Consider the following 19,304-nt stretch of genomic DNA (forward strand, 5'->3'; position numbering starts at 1 on the left):
GGGGCTACAACTGGGATACAAAGAGAATAAATTGTTAATAATAATAAGAAGAAATGGAAAATTGTGTTATTCATAATATCTCCAGATGGGCAAAGCTCTTATTCCTACCCATAAAATAAATATAAAGAAAGACTATTTTAATGTATCCTAATTTGTAAAAATTAAAAAAATACTTAGAAGACATTTTTAAAATCTGTGCTAAAATACTGAAAGGAAGTAATAGATATTGGCTTTAGGCTAGTATTTACTTATTTTTGAATGTAGGTAATTATACTTTCAATATATGTAAACTAGTCAAATGTCAGCTTCAATGTCCATCATGCAAAATTATGATTAAGTTTTCCTTGTAATATGTTGTTGCCATCTTGATATATTTTAAACTGTTTCCCCCCAGTATACAACAATGCTTTATCATGTGAATTGCATTGCACAGCACCAAGCTCTCTTCCTGACTGTACCACTGCCTTTCCTCACTGCCACTCAGCACCATGCCAGGCTCCTGAGGTGTCACTGCAACTGCATCAGCATGAATTCCTAGAAATTCTGTCCCTACAGTTTTAGGCCTTATAGTTTTACAGGACTAGGTAAAAATTCTATGTATTGCATAGTCATTGTAAGAATTGATTGGTTTCCTAAGTATACTTTTATTTAAATGTAGTAGGTTTTTTTGACTACAATCATCTTCTAAACTGAATATTCTTTAAAAAAAAAAAACCTGCATAGTTAGTAAGATCACAATTACAGAAGGTGAGGGGAAAAAGTGTTTTATAGAAGAAATTCATTTTATCAGTTAAAGACCTTAAAAAGCACCTAGCCAAATAATATAAATGTATATGTTGATGTAGAGCTATATATATAGAGATGGCAAATGTGTTGTTGAAAAGATGCCTTACACTATGTGGTTTTCATAGAACAGAGGTGATTAAAATAAGATGAAGAAGGAGTAAAAAACAGAAATAATGGGAGATCTAAAAAGAGAGGAGACAGAAGTTTCTGGGTTGCTTGTTTAGCTGTAACCCTTCTTTAATAACTTCAGTGACTTTTACTAAGTTCAGAATACTCATATCATCTACACTATCTTCCATTCAAACATCTAAATGTCTCCTATAATTCAAAATACTTCATAGTTTTCTTTATTTACTTGACTAATCCTGTGTGTTTCCTTAATTTCTTGTTATGATTGAAATACTACAGGCCTGAATTTTTGCAGACTTCTTCTTATCCACATCCCAAATTCCTGCCTCAAATTTTCCAGAACAGCATCTGCTACTTTCACAGCGTATGTGAGACATAGGTCTCTGTGGTCTTCTATCATTTTGTATAGCCATGCATCATAAGACTGTTAATGTTTTATGGATGACATTTGACTAGACATACAGTACCTTATTCACAAATTACAGCTCATATAATTTTTCAATAATCATTTATGAGTACCCAGGTACACGGATGGTTAGATAGCTGCACCCAAAATTTTATTCTGTTTTGATCATGCATATGCAACTGCAAATGACTTTGCCAATTAAAACATGTTAGGCACTTCATGAGATGTTTAGTTCCTCACTTCATGCCTGTCACCAAGTACTAAGAATAGAAATTGAGTTTAATAAGTTTAAAGGAAATTTATCCAATGGATAGTTTGACTCTAGTACTGATATTTGGAGAGTGCATGAAAACATTATTTTTCTTGTAACAAAATAATTGATAGAGAAGACTTCAAATGATGACAGATCCTACCAAATAACAAACACGAAAGGAAGATTTGAAGAGTGTGAATCTGTTGAAATCCACTGTGCTGAGGGGACTGTATTCAGGGTTCTGCTGTCCAATCTAAATCATTGAGAGGTTGGTATGTATAGACAATTAGGGGAACTTTTAAACACAAGTGCTGACATACCCATGTGAGTTCTGTTCTATTCTTTATTGGAAATATATTCTTTCCTTACATATTTATATTCTCATTTCTTCTTTAGAAAATGCATCTCAGTCATCTGATTCAGCTCCATCCAGGAAACTTCCCAGAACTCACACTACAAGTATAGCTCATTATTTGAATCTCTTTGTATTTTTAATTATCTGTAAAGGAAGCAGGAACTGGAAACATTATCAGTGGGGACTGCGGATATAACTTTTGGCAATCACCTTATGCTAGTTCTCAGTTATTATCCACGAAGTGCTTTGACTCAAGCTTTATATTTCAATGTGTTTAATTATGGTTTCAACTGTATGTTTTTCTACTGGTACCTACAGTTGTGATCTCAGTTATCTCTTTTAAAGTATGCTTATATTATCAAGTATTCCTGCACATGAAATCACTTTTCTAACCACTATGAAATAGATTTAAAACTAAATAAATACATTACCATAAAATTATTTGGCATAATCAATCATGCTTGTTTCATTAATCATATTAATTAAAAATAATTGAAATGTTGTTAATGAAGGTATGCAACAAATTTTGTCTTTCCATAGTTCTTTTGGGAATCTTTGATTCATCCATTTCTATTTTGAATATAATTTCCGATTAGAAATTATAGACGATATGATATATTCAACCTGTTTACAAATTTGTAAAACTAACTTTGAATACTTACTTTAATAACTGTAAATGGCATCTTTCCAATAGAGACAGTCACATAAATTGATGTTATTATTAAAGTGGCACATTTAAAACTTTCTTTTTAATTATGTATGGAGGCTTTAAAGGCATTGAAGTATAATTAAAACATCTAAGCGTGTGTTTTTTTAAGACACTTCTACGTTTCAAAGACATCCTTGCCAAAGATAAAAATGATGACACTCATTCTCTGCTTCTCATCTAGCAAGCATGTGACCTAGGACTGTTGTAGATAACACTGGGTTTGTATCCTGCTTTGTGAGACAAGTAAGACAAAAACTGCAAATAGAAAATGAAGTATTTTGTAAAATCCCTGGAATAAATATGATAAATTAAACAGGTTTATCTGAACCAACAATATCATGAGTAAAAGGAGAAAAACTTATTTGTGAACTTAATACACTTTTTAATATTCTTAAGACATAGTCCAAAAAAATCACTTAGTGGTGTATTTACCGATTCATGGACCATGAAATAAAATCTCTTAGTGTCCATTATGAAACAACACTTAAAGGATATTTAACAAATGAAGGTGAATGGGCCAAGAGAGAGAATCCTTATTATCTTGACACCCAAAACCTCCCCCCATCACTTGGCTGTTGTCTTTCTTACCTGATCAGAAAAAGGAAGAAGAAAATGTATGTTAGCAAACAATGTTTTCAGTTTTTAAATTTTTTCTTTCCTAGTTCCTGTGAGTAGTTTTGGAATATAATTAGCAAGTTAGATCACCACAGCACAAAACCCAGCTCTCAGTGACCACTTGATTCTGGTGTCCTAACAGTCCTCAGTCCGTGCATCATGGGAATTCTGCATCGGGATCCCCAGGGTAGGAAGAGTGAGCAAACAGTAAAAGTTTAATTGAAGAGTAAGATTAAAGTGCAAGGAACTATCATGCATTAAGTCACAACCAGTATTTTTAAAGGGAAATCTCTATTCCCAGGCAGTATTTAGGTTTCTTATTTCTTTGGCTAATATCAATGAGCAGGTTGTAGCTATTTGCATATCAAATAGATCGTTTATATCATTGTTGTAACACAGAGGTAGGGTAACAATTTAATATAAACATTGCATTTCTTGGTCAGTATTAGATGTATATCATGCCATTTATGATAAGACTGAAAAAGTGAAAAGAGAATATTCATTTGACTCAACAGATTAAAATTAGAATTTCTGCAGCTTGTCTTCCTTAAATCTGTAGCAGAACATTAGTCCTAACCAGCCACTGAATTTCTGTTCTGCATCCTGACATTCCAAGGGCCCATAACCTTGGTCAGAAAAATAATTTTAAATTTTTATAAGAGAATTTAAAAGACAAAACAAATGATTAGTTTTAAAAGTATTCTATCATCTAACTGATTCCAGAAGTTCTTATATTTTCCACAATATTTTCATTGGCTATTTAGAAATTTTATACAATGTACCCCAATCATAGTTGCTTCCGCACCGTCTTTCAGGTCCACCCTCCCAACATTGAACCTTGCCCCACAACTTGAAAATAAACCAAGTTCAATTTGTGTTTCCCATATAATCACTGGAACACAGTCAAACTCCCAGTGGTTACACCTTAAACATAACTGAGTCCTTTCCCATCTTCCCAGCAGAAGCTATCAAATGTGAAGAGCTACACTTCAGCATCTTTCTTAACATTTATTTGGAAGTGGTTGTGATACAGGGTTTCTCTGTATAGTGCTGGCTGTCCTGGAACTCTATAGATCACCACTGCTTGGGTATTACATTTTTTAAGGGCTCTCTTCAACGTCTTCCTGTGACCATGTTGATATCCTCTCAGGGGTCATGTTGATGTCCCTAGTCCCTGTTGTCACTAGAGGTCATGTTGATGTCTGTGGTCCATGCTGTGGCCAGGGCTATGTAGATGTCTGCTGCTGTCACCAGAGATAATGATGAGGACCACCTGGAAACATATTGAGGTCTATTTTTCATGGAGGTGCTGGAGGCCATGTGGATGTCCATGGTCTGTGATGCAGCCAGAGACCTTGTGGATATCCATGGTCTGTGCAGCCATGAGAAACCATGTAGGTGTCCATGATCTTGTGCTGTTATGGAGAGGGAAACTTCTGTTGTAGTGATCTCTCCAGACTAGTAGTTGACAACAAGAGACATTGAAGGCTTCTACAGCACCTCACCAAAGGAAATTATTATTTTTTAAGTAAGGCATACCAATTACTTTACATAAAAACAAGTGATATTATATGAGCAGAACAGGTTGTATTCATATATTTAAAATATGTATCAACAATTAAAGAAGTAAAATTGATATAGAGCAAAGTGGGATACTGGGGGATTTTAGGAAGGAAAAGAAAAGGAGAAATTTTTATTATTTTGGCTTTTCGATAAACACACTTCTTTACAAAATAAAGCTATTCCTCTAGTGTCAGAAGATCACCTATACCTGCAAGATCAGGTCCCAGAGCTGGAAAGACAATGAAATATCAGAAGGAAATATCGCTTTGGCACTAGTCTTTCCTCTTCTCCCTGGACGTATATAACCTCACTTATCTGAGCCCTGGGTTTTCAGTCCACTTTAGAAACTTTCAATGTTTTCCATAATATCTGAACGAGTTCTCAGAGGTTGTTGTCATGTTTATCTGATTTTCAAAGTTGCCTATCTCTTAGCCAAGATTCTATTTTTTAATAATTCCATATTTTCCTTATACATAGTGATGCATTACATACCAGTATTCCTGTCCATACCCAGAGTATAAGGTGAACGCATTTGCAGCACCATAACCCCTTCCATTCTTTATTTCCTCCCATCTTTGCTAATTCCCCTTGTTCTTCTAGACAGTTGGTGTCACTTATACTTTTGTGTTATGCATACATAAATACATACATAATACATACTTACATACAGATATACAGACATAAGTGACCTTGCATGTTTATATAAAACCCAGGAATCACATATTAGAGACAGGTTTAATTCAGTCAATACAATTTTATATTAATATGTTTATTTTCCTACATACTGACTGAAAACACTTCCATTATGTATGTATACACATATTCTTTATCTATGTCATGGTGATTGGATACCTAGATTGATTTATTAACATACTCATTATAAATAGTGCTGCAATAAACATTGTACATAAATATCTCTGTTACAGGTTTGCTTAGAATCTTGTGGGTAAATAACCAGGAGTGATATAGATGGCTTCTATATTAAATCTCTTAATAATAATTTTTATTTATTTATTTATTTATTTATTTATTTAGAAATAGTGACACTGATTTTCATGGTGGCTATCTGACATTCCTATTACTAGTATAAAAATGTTATAGTCACTATGCATCTTAGCACTTACTGTTGTTTTCTTTTTTGCTTTTTTAATATTTTTTATTTTTATTTTTTATATTAATTACAGGTTATTTACTTTGTATCCAAGCTGTAGTCCCCTCCTTCAGTCCCTCCTAATCTCACCCTTCCTCCCTCATCTCCTTCCTGCCCCTCTCTAAGTCTATTGATAGGAAAGATTCTCCTCCCCTTCACTCTGACCCTAGCCTATCAGCTCTCATCAGGACTGGCTGCATTGTCTTCCTCTGTGGCTTGGTAAAGCTGCTCCTTCCCTCAGGGGGAAGGTGATAAAAGAGCCAGCCACTGAGCTCATGTCAGACACAGTCCCTCTTCCCATTACTAGGGAATCCACTTGGATACTGAGCTGCCATGGGCTACATCTGAACTGGGGTTCTAGGTTATCTCCATGAATGGTCCTTGGTTGGAGTACCAGTCGCCTGGGCCCAGATATTTTGGATCTGTTGCTCTCCTTGTAGAGCTCCTGTCCGCTCTAGGTCTTTCTATCTCCCCCTTATTTCATAAGATTTCCTGCACTCTGCCCAAAGTTTGGCTATGAGTCTCAGCATCTGCTTTGATACCCTGCAGGGTAGAGTCTTTCAGAGGCCCTCTGTGGTAGGCTTTTGTCCTGTTTCCTGTTTTCTCTCTCTTCTGATGACCGTGCATTTGCCTTTCTGGGTTAGGCTTGATCATCTTACCCTAGGTCCTTCTTCTTGATTAGTTTCTTTAGGGGCACAGATTTTAGTGTGTTTATCCTATGTTATATGTTTAATATCCACTTATAAGTGATCATATACCATGTGTGTCTTTCTGCTCCTGGATACCTCACTCAGTATGATCTTTTCTAGATCCCACAATTTGTCTGCAAATTTCATGATTTCCTTGTTTTTAATTTCTGAGTAATATTCCATTGTGTAAACATACCACAATTTCTGTATCCATTCTGTACCCAGTTAAGGAGCATCTGGGTTGTTTCCAGTTTCTGGCTATTATGATTAAATCTGCTACGAACAAGGTTGAACAAATATCCTTGTTGTGTACTTGAGCATACTGACTTTTGGTTTACATTGTAGGAGGCATGGAGGGTCTTGTGCTCACAGATTAACACTGAACAGAGGAGGAACAGGACTGTTAAAGACACAGGGTTGTTCCTTCAGAGAGTTGGTTCTATAACCTGTAATCTACCCATCAGGCTGGGAGCAGACATGGGTAATAGCCTGGTGGTCTTTCCATTATGTGTGATCCCAAAACCACCACCGATCCTCCAGACCCTTATCATGAGATTATTTTTCTCATTCGACTTATAGAACCCATCTTTATGGAATGTGTCATACATAGTTTACAAAGTGTTGCGATATAGACATGTCTAGTATTCATTCAGTTAATTTGTTCCTCAAAGAGATTTATGAATACTTTTTTGTGCACATTGTATTGAGTTAATTATCATCAGGAAAGTTTTTGGCAAATTTAAGTGCTTTTCTTAAGTTTGTCTATAATAAGCTACTTGGGGTCAGACTCCTGATGTTTTGACCAACACCTGCAACTTACTAAATCTTCTTAAACTGAACTGACTTTGTGCCTCACATGGACTGGTATGTTGCTGGCTGTGTTGATCACAGACACCTGTGATTTATGATTGAGTTTTCTTTTCAATACTTACCATGATACTGACAGAAGATTTGTCATATGTAGTCTTTATTATGTTGAGAGATGATATTTCCACAGTTTCTTTAATGCTTTTCTGAAGGTGCCGGAATATAATGTATGAAAAATTTTTCTTCAGTAAGAAAGGTAAATAAAGAAAAATTTTTCATACATTATATTCTGAAAATGATTTCTCCTGTCTCAACTTCTCCAAGATCCTCTCCACTTTGCCACCCACTCATATCTACACTCTTTCTTCCTCTTTCTTTAGAATAAAAAAATTGGCATTTAAGCAACCACTGCTGCTACCACCACAACAATAATGATAATAATATTAATACCAACAATACTAATAAAATGAATAGAGTAGGACAAACCAAAGAAATGGAGCCAAAGAAAAAGCACAAGAAACACATATAGATGCAGAAACACAAATAGCATAGACACACATGTGTCATCAGACTTGATGGAGATCAGAAATGCTGGGAAGCTGAGAACAGTCTGGAACCAGATCCTATTGAAATTGAAGCGATACCCACATATGAACTTCTGGAGGATAACTAATAACATTAGTAATATCTTGTAATGCTTAGGTATCTATAGGACATTGATGGCCAAAAACTCCAAAGAAGTAAGCCACTCCTTGCACTGAGATTTTTTTTTTAATTAGCTAGCCTGTGCTGTCTAGTAGGGACTTTGGTACCTCAGTTACCAGATAACTCCTCTTTGACCCATACCCTCCTTGTCTCCCTCCTATTCCTCCCCTTTCTTTTTAAGGAAGCTTCTACAGTAGCAAGTGGGGTCCCATATAAATTTTTCAAAAGGGCTTTTATTTTATTTATCCCTTTATATATTTGTTCCTCTGCTCTGTGTGCATACTCCTCATTCCAACTTCATCCCCACAGTCTTCCTACTCTAAATTTTTATATCACTCAATTCCCCTTTAATAGCCTACCATGGCCCTTTCATAATTTCATGAGCTTTGTGAGAATTCCAAGTATAATAGATACTTCTGAACATTCAATGAAAGCAACGAAGAACAAACACAGAGAAACTCTATTTGCTATAAAGTAAAAACTTTATAGAAAGTTTATTGAAAACTTGCTTTAAATCCAGGATATAAACTACTTACATTGGTACATGTGTACAGTGTAGAGAGCACTGCGTACTTCTAGAATTGAACTCTGACAAGTAATACCATTCATTCTTGACATGAGTGCGAGGTCATTCAAGGTAGTTTCTACCTAATGCTGCTGGATGGACTGGAAAGTCACATGCAAAGGCAATTGCATGAATAAGTTTACAAAGTGATTTTACAGAATGCTTTTTAATTGTTTCAATATACATCCACATTTTGTCAATGATATTTAATATTTAAGTAAATATTGAAATGTTAGTAATTGAAATCCCTGGACACTTTGCTGGTATGCTTTACTAGATGGAATTTTCTGTTTCTCATTTGCTTTCTTAACAAAATTATCGACATTTTATCCTTTGAGTACAATTCCCATGATAAAAGTCCCGGGGAGTTAGATCACTAGCTTTCAAGCGACTAAAACCTCCACAAAGTACCAAAGAGAGAAACACTTCTTAAGAGATGCAATAGTATTGGAAAGAGGGATTTCTGTTGCCTTCATTTTCATTAGTCAGGTAAGTGTCAAGTTACAATTAAAGTCAATAGCCTACTAAAAGTAGCAGTTATTTTACTTGTGTAAGCACTGCATAGGTCTCAGGTCACAATAACAAAACTTGTTATTTATTTTATTTTTATTTAAAAGCATTAATCATTCACTTATACTGGACTTCCATGGAGAAATAAAAAATTTCACTGTTTTCTCTCTAGTTTTTTTTTAAATTTCTGGTCTAGATTATATTTTCATAAAGACTAGCTAATGACTTAGAAACTTTTTTTAAAGTGACTTTTTAAAGATCAGCCATCGGTATATCATAATTCCTAAAGTAGCAATTAATAATATTCTGATATCAGGTGTTCAGTAGCTTTAAGATGTTAGGACAAATCTTCATTATCAATAAAATAGTATCATCAATCCTTTTATTTATATACTTGCATATGCTTATAGTTACCAAAATGTTACCTCTATCAAACTCATTGTCCTTACCAGGGAATATAATTTATTAATGAGATACACTCTCTGATTTTTAGGAAGCCATATGCTTAGTACAGCTTCAGGAGAATAATCGTTGTAAATTATACTGTGGAATATGCACTATAATGAGTTTTCAAGTATGATGTTAGAGCATAGCAGAAGGCATGCTAATTCAGAATTAAGTAGAAAGTCGTTCTTGATGAACTGACATAGTAGAGAATTTTTTCAATAAAAAATAACCAGCTAATCAAAACCACTAAGGAATCTTTTGAATAAAGAAACATATTACAGTCATGAAAGAACAAAGGATGCTTAAAATGGGTGGGACAGAGGGGGAGGTAGCCAGAAGAAGGATTGCCAGAGCTTTCCTGCTATACTGAAAATGTTTACAAGCATAAAGCAATGCAGATTTTAAGCAATGAATGAGACAGAGAAGCATCATGGAATATTGCACTTGTGTGTGCTTTTCAATTGTTTCCCTTTTAGAGTTTATGGTATCCCTTCTTGTTTGTTTCTATTTTTCTCTTTTTCTTGTTCCATGTCCATGTCCCATATCCTCTGTTCTTTGCTTTTCATCTACTTCATTATTAGCATCAGTTAACTAAATAATGGATATAGTTTAGAGAAAACCAACAGTAGGTTACCTCACAAACTTGAGTTTAATATTAGTGGTAATTTCTTGCTTAGAATGCTCTTTCATGGAATTGTGATATTTCATGAAAAAATAATTTTATATTTATAACCTATGTTATAATTTTTAAAGGTTGTTTGAAGGAGTCTGACATTGCTATGTTGAATTTGTAGGGCTATTTATCTTGATCTCTTCTTTTGTGAAACAATCCACTTTTTTTCTTTTTATTATTTTTTTATTTTTATTAATTACACTTTATCCACCCTGCATCTCTCCCATAAGCCTCTCCCTCTTCTCCCCCCAGCCCCCTCTCTCCCCCTCCTCACACATGCCCCTCCCCAAGTCCACCAATAGGGAAGGCCCTCCTCCCCTTCTCTCTGATCCCAGTCCACCAGATCACATCAGGAGTGGCCGTGTTGTCATCCTCCGTGGCCCGGTAAGGCTGCCCTCCCCTCAGGTGGAGGTGGTCAAAGAGCAGGCAAACCAGACTATGCCGGAAGCAGTCCCTCCTCCCATCACCATGTAACCCACTTAGACACTAAACTGCCATGGACCACATCTGCGCAGGGGATGTTCAAATGTGTTCAAACTTTCTGATTCTGTTGCTCTCCTTGTGGGGTTCCCGTCCTCTCCAGATCCTACTATTTCCCACTTCTTACATAAGATTCCATAAACTCTGCCCGACCATCGGCTTTTAACTTGGTAGCATACAAGATTGTTTTAGCTATTTAAATAACACATGAATATAAATTCAGGAAGTTAAAGATACATATAATCCTACATTTCCAGATTCTCAAACAGTGGTATTTAATGAGCATTTTTGAATATTATTTTTCATTCAAATAAAATTTTCTGTTACTAATTTTACTTTAAATTTTCCAACCTTCAAATTGGAAATATTTCCAGATTTATATGCAAAATGATGTAATATAATAGCTTCAAACTATTCCATCCCATATAGGAATAGTTATGTAACTAATGTACTGATTTGCACTATTCAACATTAATAATATGTAATATATATAGTAGAATAAATGTTACTTATTTATGCATAAAATACTTGCTTTGGTGGTAATATTCTATAAATCAACTTAGGATCTCATTTTAGTAATATTTTCATTCCCACCAGCATTGGAGGAGGGTTCCCCTTTCTCCACAACCTCTCCAGCATGTGTTGCTATTTGAGTTTTTTATCTTGGCCATATTTTCAACTTTCATTCTAAAAGTGAAAGAAAATCTTTCGTTCTGGAATCTTGATAAAACTGAGAATTCTTTCTCTCATCTATGTCTTGTCATTATTTGTCTATCTCTTTCTTGATTATGTTGATTTGTGATATAAAAGCTAGCAAAGTACTAATGACTGATAAGGTAAATAAACCTTATTGGTAATAAACCTATTGGCCATTGAGTGCATGTTTTGTGAGTCACCTCCATATACCTTTTTTATCTTAAAATTAGATCTACTCCTTGCAGCATGAATTTTCTTCCTTATATAAGCCATAATAGTATAAATGATGATAGTTTTCAAAGCCATAATCAATTAATAGCAAAGACCATTTTGGTATACAAAAGAAAGCCATGGTAAACTGGTCAGGTGTCCAACATTTTAGAAAAGTTAATATAATAGTATTGCTTCCTATTAGTGTTTGTGCATATAGTAGGTATGTATGTTCATGTGTGAGTGCACATGTGTGTATGTGTGTGGATGCATGTGTGCATGTATGGAATCAGAGAACAATGGTGGCTGTTGTTCCTCAAATATGAGCTGCCTTGGTTTTGTTTGAGTGTGTATGAAAGAGACATGGTCTTTCATTGCCCTGAGATTCACAAATTTGTTTAGATTGGATAGCCAGTGAAAGTTATGCATCTGCCTTTCTATCTAACACAATTAGATAATCATATCATTATGCTCCCATGATATCGGGTTTTGACCTGTGTTCCTGGGGTGAAATTCAGGTCCTCAAGCTTGTACAGCAGGCACTTTACCAACTGAGCCATCTCCTCAACCCATGCTTTTGATCTTGGTAAATTTCTTGTAAAAATACAGAACATGCAACTCTGTACTCCCAAATGTAAATGCTTTTGGTTCCTTACATTGAATGAGAAAAAAAAAATTGAGGACTAATAATTACAGCTCCTTTGATAGGAAACATATACTATCATTTACCTCATGTACCTTCATGCCTTGTTAATCGTTTTCTTTTATGTGAATTTAAATTATAGAGATTTAATTGATATATAAAAATATGTGGGTACTGTGGGATTCCATGACTGTTTTGATAAAAGTGTATGTAAATTTATAGATGGATAGATAGATAGAGATATGTAATAGAACTGCTCAAATCAAGGCTAGCTTAGAAACCCGCTCAAGTATTTGTCACGACACTGTGGAAAAATTTTCTGCTTCTGGTTCAATAATAAACTGGTCACACAATTCTGCTCTAATGTTCCCCAGTTCCTATCTGTATAGTCTTTACTGAGTGACTTTTTCCCTCTGCAGTTTTTTTTTTCTTGGCTTTGATATCTACTCCTACGTTCTCACCATCATGATGCCTCTTCCTGTCTGGTTTTGCTGTACAGAACTATATTTATGACACTAACAAGCTCTTGTTGTTTGCACCAATATATTCTACATTGTGAATATGCATTATAAGGATTTTCATGTGGACTCAGGCTTGGTAAAAAGTGACACAGAAGAGAGGAAGTAACATCATAAAAATTGGTAGGAGTCTAGAGGGAAGCTTCTTAGTAATAATGCAAGAAGGGAAACCATAGCAGTAAGTTAAGTGCGGGCTAAACAAATCATTTGGTTTGGTTACTCAAAAATGAAAAAGTTTATAAGACAGAAAAAGTAAATTGATATATTGTTACAGAAAAATGTATATTTGATCATCTTTGATTATCTTTTTAGGACTTGCTAATGTTAATTTTATATGTATTAAACTATTTCAAGTATCTACAGTAGTGCAGAGATAAGCAACTATCAGGTAGTCATGACAGGATCATCCTTCTGGTTTTATTAGAAATGTATCTTCTAAATACATGCTTCTTATGTATTTTGTCCCATAACAATTTTTATTAAAAATACATTATTCACCTCTTTCTATAACATTGGTTTTGTTTTCCATGTAGTTAGCTGTTTGATATTCCTTTAATAGTGTCTGTTTAAAAAGTTATATCAAGTTACGCTCTAGTTGTCAATGTATGAAACTGTATTGTTTGCTTGCAGTCTCATTTATAGAATTTCATCAGATCACAACCTATTTGATGACACAAACAGAAATCAATAACCTTTGCCCTTCTGTTTATGTTTCTTCAGACAGTACAAAAGTAGAATTATCACTTACATGGCAACTATGAGACTGTTTTTATGATGAAAAAGAAACATTTTTAATTTCAGTTTATTCACTTTGCGTCCCAGCTGAAGCCCCTTCACTCATTCCCTCCCAATCCCACCCTCTCCCTCATTTCCTCTCATGCCCTCCTCAAAGAGAACTTTTACTAGAAGTGCTTGTATCACTCTTGATGCACCTCCTTTGTCTATGTGTTATTTCAGAGGACATTTGAAACCCTGGGTACTCTAATTCCTTTCCTGTGGTAACTGCTACTGCTATCACAGAATGTATGTAGGCACATACTTCTGGTATAAACCAACCCTTCTCCACTTCTTTTTCTATATCTTAGTCATCAGGGTTTTGTCTACATTTAAAGTTGTTTTACTCTTCACATACTCAGTCTGCCTGTAATTCCGCCAGAAACAAGACCACTGTCTTAATAAAGAACATAACATCATATTTGAAATATAAAATATACTCGGAATTGATAATAGAAGGATAGAGACATATTCTTCAAAATATGGAAGATCAGGAAGACTTATTTTTTATTAGTCCATATTTTGGAAACAATTTAAGTGTTTGCTTTAATATTCATTAAAACTTTACTTTTTAATATAAAATTGTTTATTATAATGGATTTATAAATAAAAATGTCTCAATGTTAGGTTATTATTTTACCATTTCTGGTAATTGTTTTGCCTATTTTGTTTTGGATGTTGTAGATAACTCAAGAAAGATCCAATGAATGAAGGAAACTATTCTGAAATATCTGAATTTATATTCCTGGGACTATCAGTCTACAGACCAACACAATATTACCTCTTTGCATTCTCTACAATATCATATGCAACAATTTTTATAGGAAATTTTTCAGTTGTGTTTACCATGATCCTTGACCCTCATTTGCATTCGCCCATGTACTTCCTTTTAGCTAATCTTTCATTTATTGACTTTTGTTTTTCTACCTTAACAGTCCCTAAGTTGATTTCTGGCCTGTACTCAGGTCATAATATCATTTCATTCCAGGGTTGTATCTTCCAGATGTTTGTCCTTCATCTCCTTGGGGGATGTGAGATGGTGTTGTTGGTAGCCATGGCCTGGGACAGATATGTGGCCATATGTAAACCCCTCTACTACCTGACCATCATGAGCCCACGGATGTGCCTTTTGCTTCTGATTGGAGCCTGGATTATTGGTCTCATTCATTCAGTGGCTCAGTTAGTTTTTGTTGTCCATCTGCCGTTTTGTGGTTCTAATGAGATAGATAGTTTTTATTGTGATCTTCCTAGGTTCATCAAACTGGCCTGCATAGACAACTACAGAATGGAGTTCTTGGTTACAGCTGACAGTGGATTAATTTCTCTTAGTACCTTCTTCTTATTGATTGTCTCCTACATCTTCATACTGTTTACTGTATGGAAGCAGTCCTTGGGAAGTTTGTCCAAGGCTCTCTCTACACTTTCTGCTCACATCACTGTGGTGGTTTTGTTCTTTGGACCATGCATCTTCGTGTACATGTGGCCATTTCCTACTGTGCCAGTGGATAAGTTTCTTGCCATCCTGGACTTCATGATTACACCCATCCTGAACCCTGCCATCTACACACTGAGAAACAAAGACATGAAGGTGGCAATGAAGAGAGTGAGTAAACAGCTTCTGAATAGAAAAAGTATCTCCTAAGTGCCTCATGAGAATACACAACCTGAATACTGTAATATAAACACAAATGTTAAATGACCTCCTCTACTTTGACATGATGTATTATTCCTACTCCCACAGCTTGATAAACTTGAATATTTTATTTCAAGTTGATAATGGTATGATTACATATTTATTGGTTATTAGCTATTTATTACATATTTATTGGTTGTTTATATGTAATATGTAATAACATTCATTATTTATTGATTACATATGTATTGGTTATTATGAAATGCATATTTTAGATCCTTTTAAAAGCACTATTGGATATTAAAGCAGCACATTATCCATTTTCCACATCTGAAGAAATTCATCATTACCTCCTAGACATTTCTTGTACTATTTTTCTCATTTGGTACTAAGTTTCATTAAAGCTGGCTTCAAACTTGAAATTTTCCTGTATCAGCCTCCTCAGCGCTGGGATTAAAATGTGCACCATCACATCTTACATGCTTTTCAGTTTGTGCTTGCGGTAAGTGAGTGTGTATGACTGAGACTACAGTGTGCAGGTGAGGGTCAGCAGGAACAGGAGACAGAAGCAATCTGAATTCCTGTGGAAACCCTGGAGTGGGAGGGGATGCAGACTCAAGGAATTAGGGCAAAAAGGTTGACTTTGGGAAGTATTTTCCTGAAGTGCATTTAAAGAGATGAACTAATATAGGAGCTAAGGCAGGAGGTGCCTGTAGCAGCTCCTGGGGGCGGGAGAATGGTGTTCAAGAGAGGGTAGTGAAAAATGGAAGGTTGTATGACTAGAGAAGGAATTAAAGGAGAGGGAGGGGAAAAGGCAAGAAGAGAAGAGGAGGGAGAAGAAGGAGGAGGGAAAAGGGAAGGGGGAGCTGAGAGTCTTGGGTGGAGGCTAAGTAGGAGCACTTCTACAATGAGAATGAAAATAAAATGCTCCTTTAGGCTGGGAGGGGAGGCTGCAACCAGGATGTAAAGTGAATAAATAAATATATTAAAAAGGAAAACTTAGACTTTCAACAATCTCTGCGGATATTTGAGGACATTTGATGGAAAACAGATTTACTTTCTTGCAGTGAGTTGGCCAGAAATGGCTTGTACGTGGACAAGGAATGCTCTTGAACCCCCAGAGGTGTTAGCAGTACACAAAGCTCGCTCTTGTACATGCGCGCACCAATGTTTACCAGGGTTGCTAAGCAACCTGGATTCCATCAACTGCATCGAGGGGTGTCAGAAGTTATTTCCCCCACCCTATAACCTTGGTGCGGGCCCTAGTTGGCATATCATAAGCTGATACTGCGTTTTAGTGTTAGTGGGTCTAAGGACAAGATCTGGGGAAATGTGAAAAGGCCAGGAGAGGAGGGTGAGACCAGCAACTTCAATCATGAAGAAGATCTTGGTTCACGGAATTAAAGAAAAGACACCTATGGGTTTCTGCGATGTCCCACGAAAAAACTTGTTGGACTTTTTACGTGATATGAAAAGCATTTCTGTCCCAAACGAACCCAGATACAAACCTCTGAAAAAGATTCACAGGGCCGCAAGCGAGGGTGATGCCCAGAGGCTGCAGAGAATGATCAGTCTTGGGAAGCACAGCGTGAATGACAAAGACTTTAAGGAGAGGTAACGGGCGGGGGAGGGAAGGGGGCTATGAGCTAGTGGGAAGGGCCTAAGTGTAATTCACAGAGACAGCTTCTGTTAGATCCAAAAAATCAGTGGAGGGGAGCCAGAAGAATGGGAAGAGCGGGGAGTCTCTGTGCTGTGTGTCTCTTCTTGTCCCTAAGCACCTCCTCATAACATGAACTCGCCAGAGGTGGCTAGTTCACACCTTTCAACTCAGCCTACAAATTTAACCTGATAAATCATTAATTTATTGAGTATAATTATCTATTCTTTTTTTTTTTTCTTCACGTTTATGTTTGTTTATTGTATGATGAATTTTTTTCCTTTCTCCCTTTTTTTAATTTTTATTTTATTAATTACACTTTATTCACTTTGTATCCCCCCGTAAGAACCTCCCTCTTCCCCTCCACTGATAGGGGAGGTCCTCCTCTCCTTCCTTCTGATCTTAGTCTATCAGATCTCATCAGGAGTGGCTGCATTGTCATCTTCTGTGGCCTGGGAAGGCTGCTCCCCCCTCAGGGGGAAGTGATCAAAGAGCAGGCCAATCAGATTTATCTGTTCCTTAAGTCAATTTATTCACCAGTAATAACATGAACACTTACCATGTAGCATTCATATTGTACCACTCTTAAAACCTTCATGCTTTGCCCTCTCTAAGCTAATTAAGAGACTTTTAAGTAAACTTTGGAATCCTTGAAATCAATTAATATTACTGGCCCAACCAAACACCCACCCTATCTGAGAATGCCAATCCCTGACATTATGAGCAATACTCTGCTATACTTGTAGACAGGAGCCTGTCAGAGTTGTCCTCTGAGAGGTTCTACCCAGAAGCACCTCAAAACAGATGCTGAGACTCACAACCAAACTTTGGAGTCTTGTGGAAAAGTGGGAGGAAAGACCAAAGGACTCGGTAGTGCCTGGAGCTCCACAAGAGAAACAGCAGAGTCAACTAAACAGGGCCCAGAGAGGTTTGCTGAGACTGAAGCATCAACCAAGGACCATGCATGAACCAGACCTGGGCTCCCTACAAACATGTAGCACATGGGCAGCTTAGGCTTTAAGTGGGTCCACTAGTAAGGGAAGTGGAGACTACTTCAGACACAGACTGACTTGCCAGCTTTCTGCTCACTTCCCCCCTGGCAGTACTGCCTTGACAGGCCAGAGCTAAAGGAGGACATGTTCAGTTCCGATGCAACTTGATGAGCTGGGGTGGATGGGAAAGCAAACTCCCCTGTGGGGAGAGGAGAAACTGAGAGGGGAGAAGGGAAGGGATTACAAGGATGTAAAGTGAATAAAATAAATAAATGAGGAAAAAACTTCAGAAAATCCTTGTATCCTTTTATTGCTTAAAATCTTGTTTGCTGAGTAGAAGAAAATGTTAATTTTAAATTGAGCTGTTAAGTGCAGGTAGATAGCCTAGAAAGTTTACATATCACCTTGGTTTTAAAATAACTACTATTTTTGATCTTTGCTCTATTGATATCAAACATACTGCCATTTTTACTAATATAGTATAAGTTAGTAAATATTTCTATTTTTTTCAGAAGAAATTAATTCAGAATTCAGAAGGTGGAAGAGTCACTTGACATGAAATGTTTTAGAATTATGTGCCATTTACTATTTTAAGATTTCAGGAGTAATTTAATTTTGAGTTCATATTACAGAATTTCATTCAAACATTTTTCATTTCCATAGGACTGCTCTGCATTTCGCCTGTGCCTATGGCCAGGTGGAAATAGTAAGTGTTCTGCTGAAAAATAATTGTGACATTGATGCTGTTGACAGGAACTCCATCACACCTCTGATGAAGGTATATACACTTCTTCAAATTCAAGAAAACATAGGCTTGATGTAAATGCTATAAACAAACTTACCCCATGACCATGTCACTACGTGGGGAACTGTGAGTGATGTTTTGAGTCCTTTGAACAAGCAATCTGTTTCTTGGCATAATCTCTAGGCTGTACAGAACTGGACCTACGGATGTGTGTGTGCATTGCTGAAGCATGGTGCTGATCCAAACCGTATGGACAAAAATGGCAACACTTCTCTCCACTATGCTGTGTCTGAAGACAACCAAACACTGGCTAAATGCTTGCTTAAATACAGTGCAGACATGGAAATAAAGAACAAGGTATAGTTCACCCCACTGTAGTCCCCAAATAGTCTGAAATATGTGTGTGTTAGCAGTAATACAGGTAGGATTAGCTTCCCATGTTAGAAATTCAAGCATTCCTTGAATGAAAACATTTAGAAATATCTTCATTGTTTAAAAGCATGATTCCAAATAGGGATACTGTGAAAGAAGTCTTAGAGTTTAAAATGTTTCTGCATTAAAGGTTGGCATTTTGAAAACACTGTATTTGTTCAA

At 36.1% G+C, this 19,304-nt stretch overlaps 2 protein-coding genes across 2 annotated transcripts in view; both read left to right on the forward strand.

The window, feature by feature from the left end:
- Positions 1–14,386: 14,386 nt before the first annotated feature.
- Positions 14,387–15,325, forward strand: LOC110541094 (olfactory receptor 4F15-like). The gene has a single exon (XM_021627903.2). It carries the CDS (start codon positions 14,387–14,389, stop codon positions 15,323–15,325), a length of 939 nt encoding a protein of 312 aa, XP_021483578.1.
- Positions 15,326–16,691: 1,366 nt separating this feature from the next.
- The window catches only part of LOC110541090 (ankyrin repeat domain-containing protein 26-like), a 194,165-nt gene continuing 191,552 nt past the window's right edge, over positions 16,692–19,304 (forward strand). The window contains 3 exon segments of the mRNA XM_060371561.1: positions 16,692–16,930; positions 18,629–18,743; positions 18,894–19,067. Coding sequence (XP_060227544.1) covers positions 16,692–16,930; positions 18,629–18,743; positions 18,894–19,067 — 528 coding nt within the window.

Source organism: Meriones unguiculatus, chromosome 18 (genome assembly GCF_030254825.1).
Source record: "Meriones unguiculatus strain TT.TT164.6M chromosome 18, Bangor_MerUng_6.1, whole genome shotgun sequence".
Classification (NCBI taxonomy): domain Eukaryota; kingdom Metazoa; phylum Chordata; class Mammalia; order Rodentia; family Muridae; genus Meriones; species Meriones unguiculatus.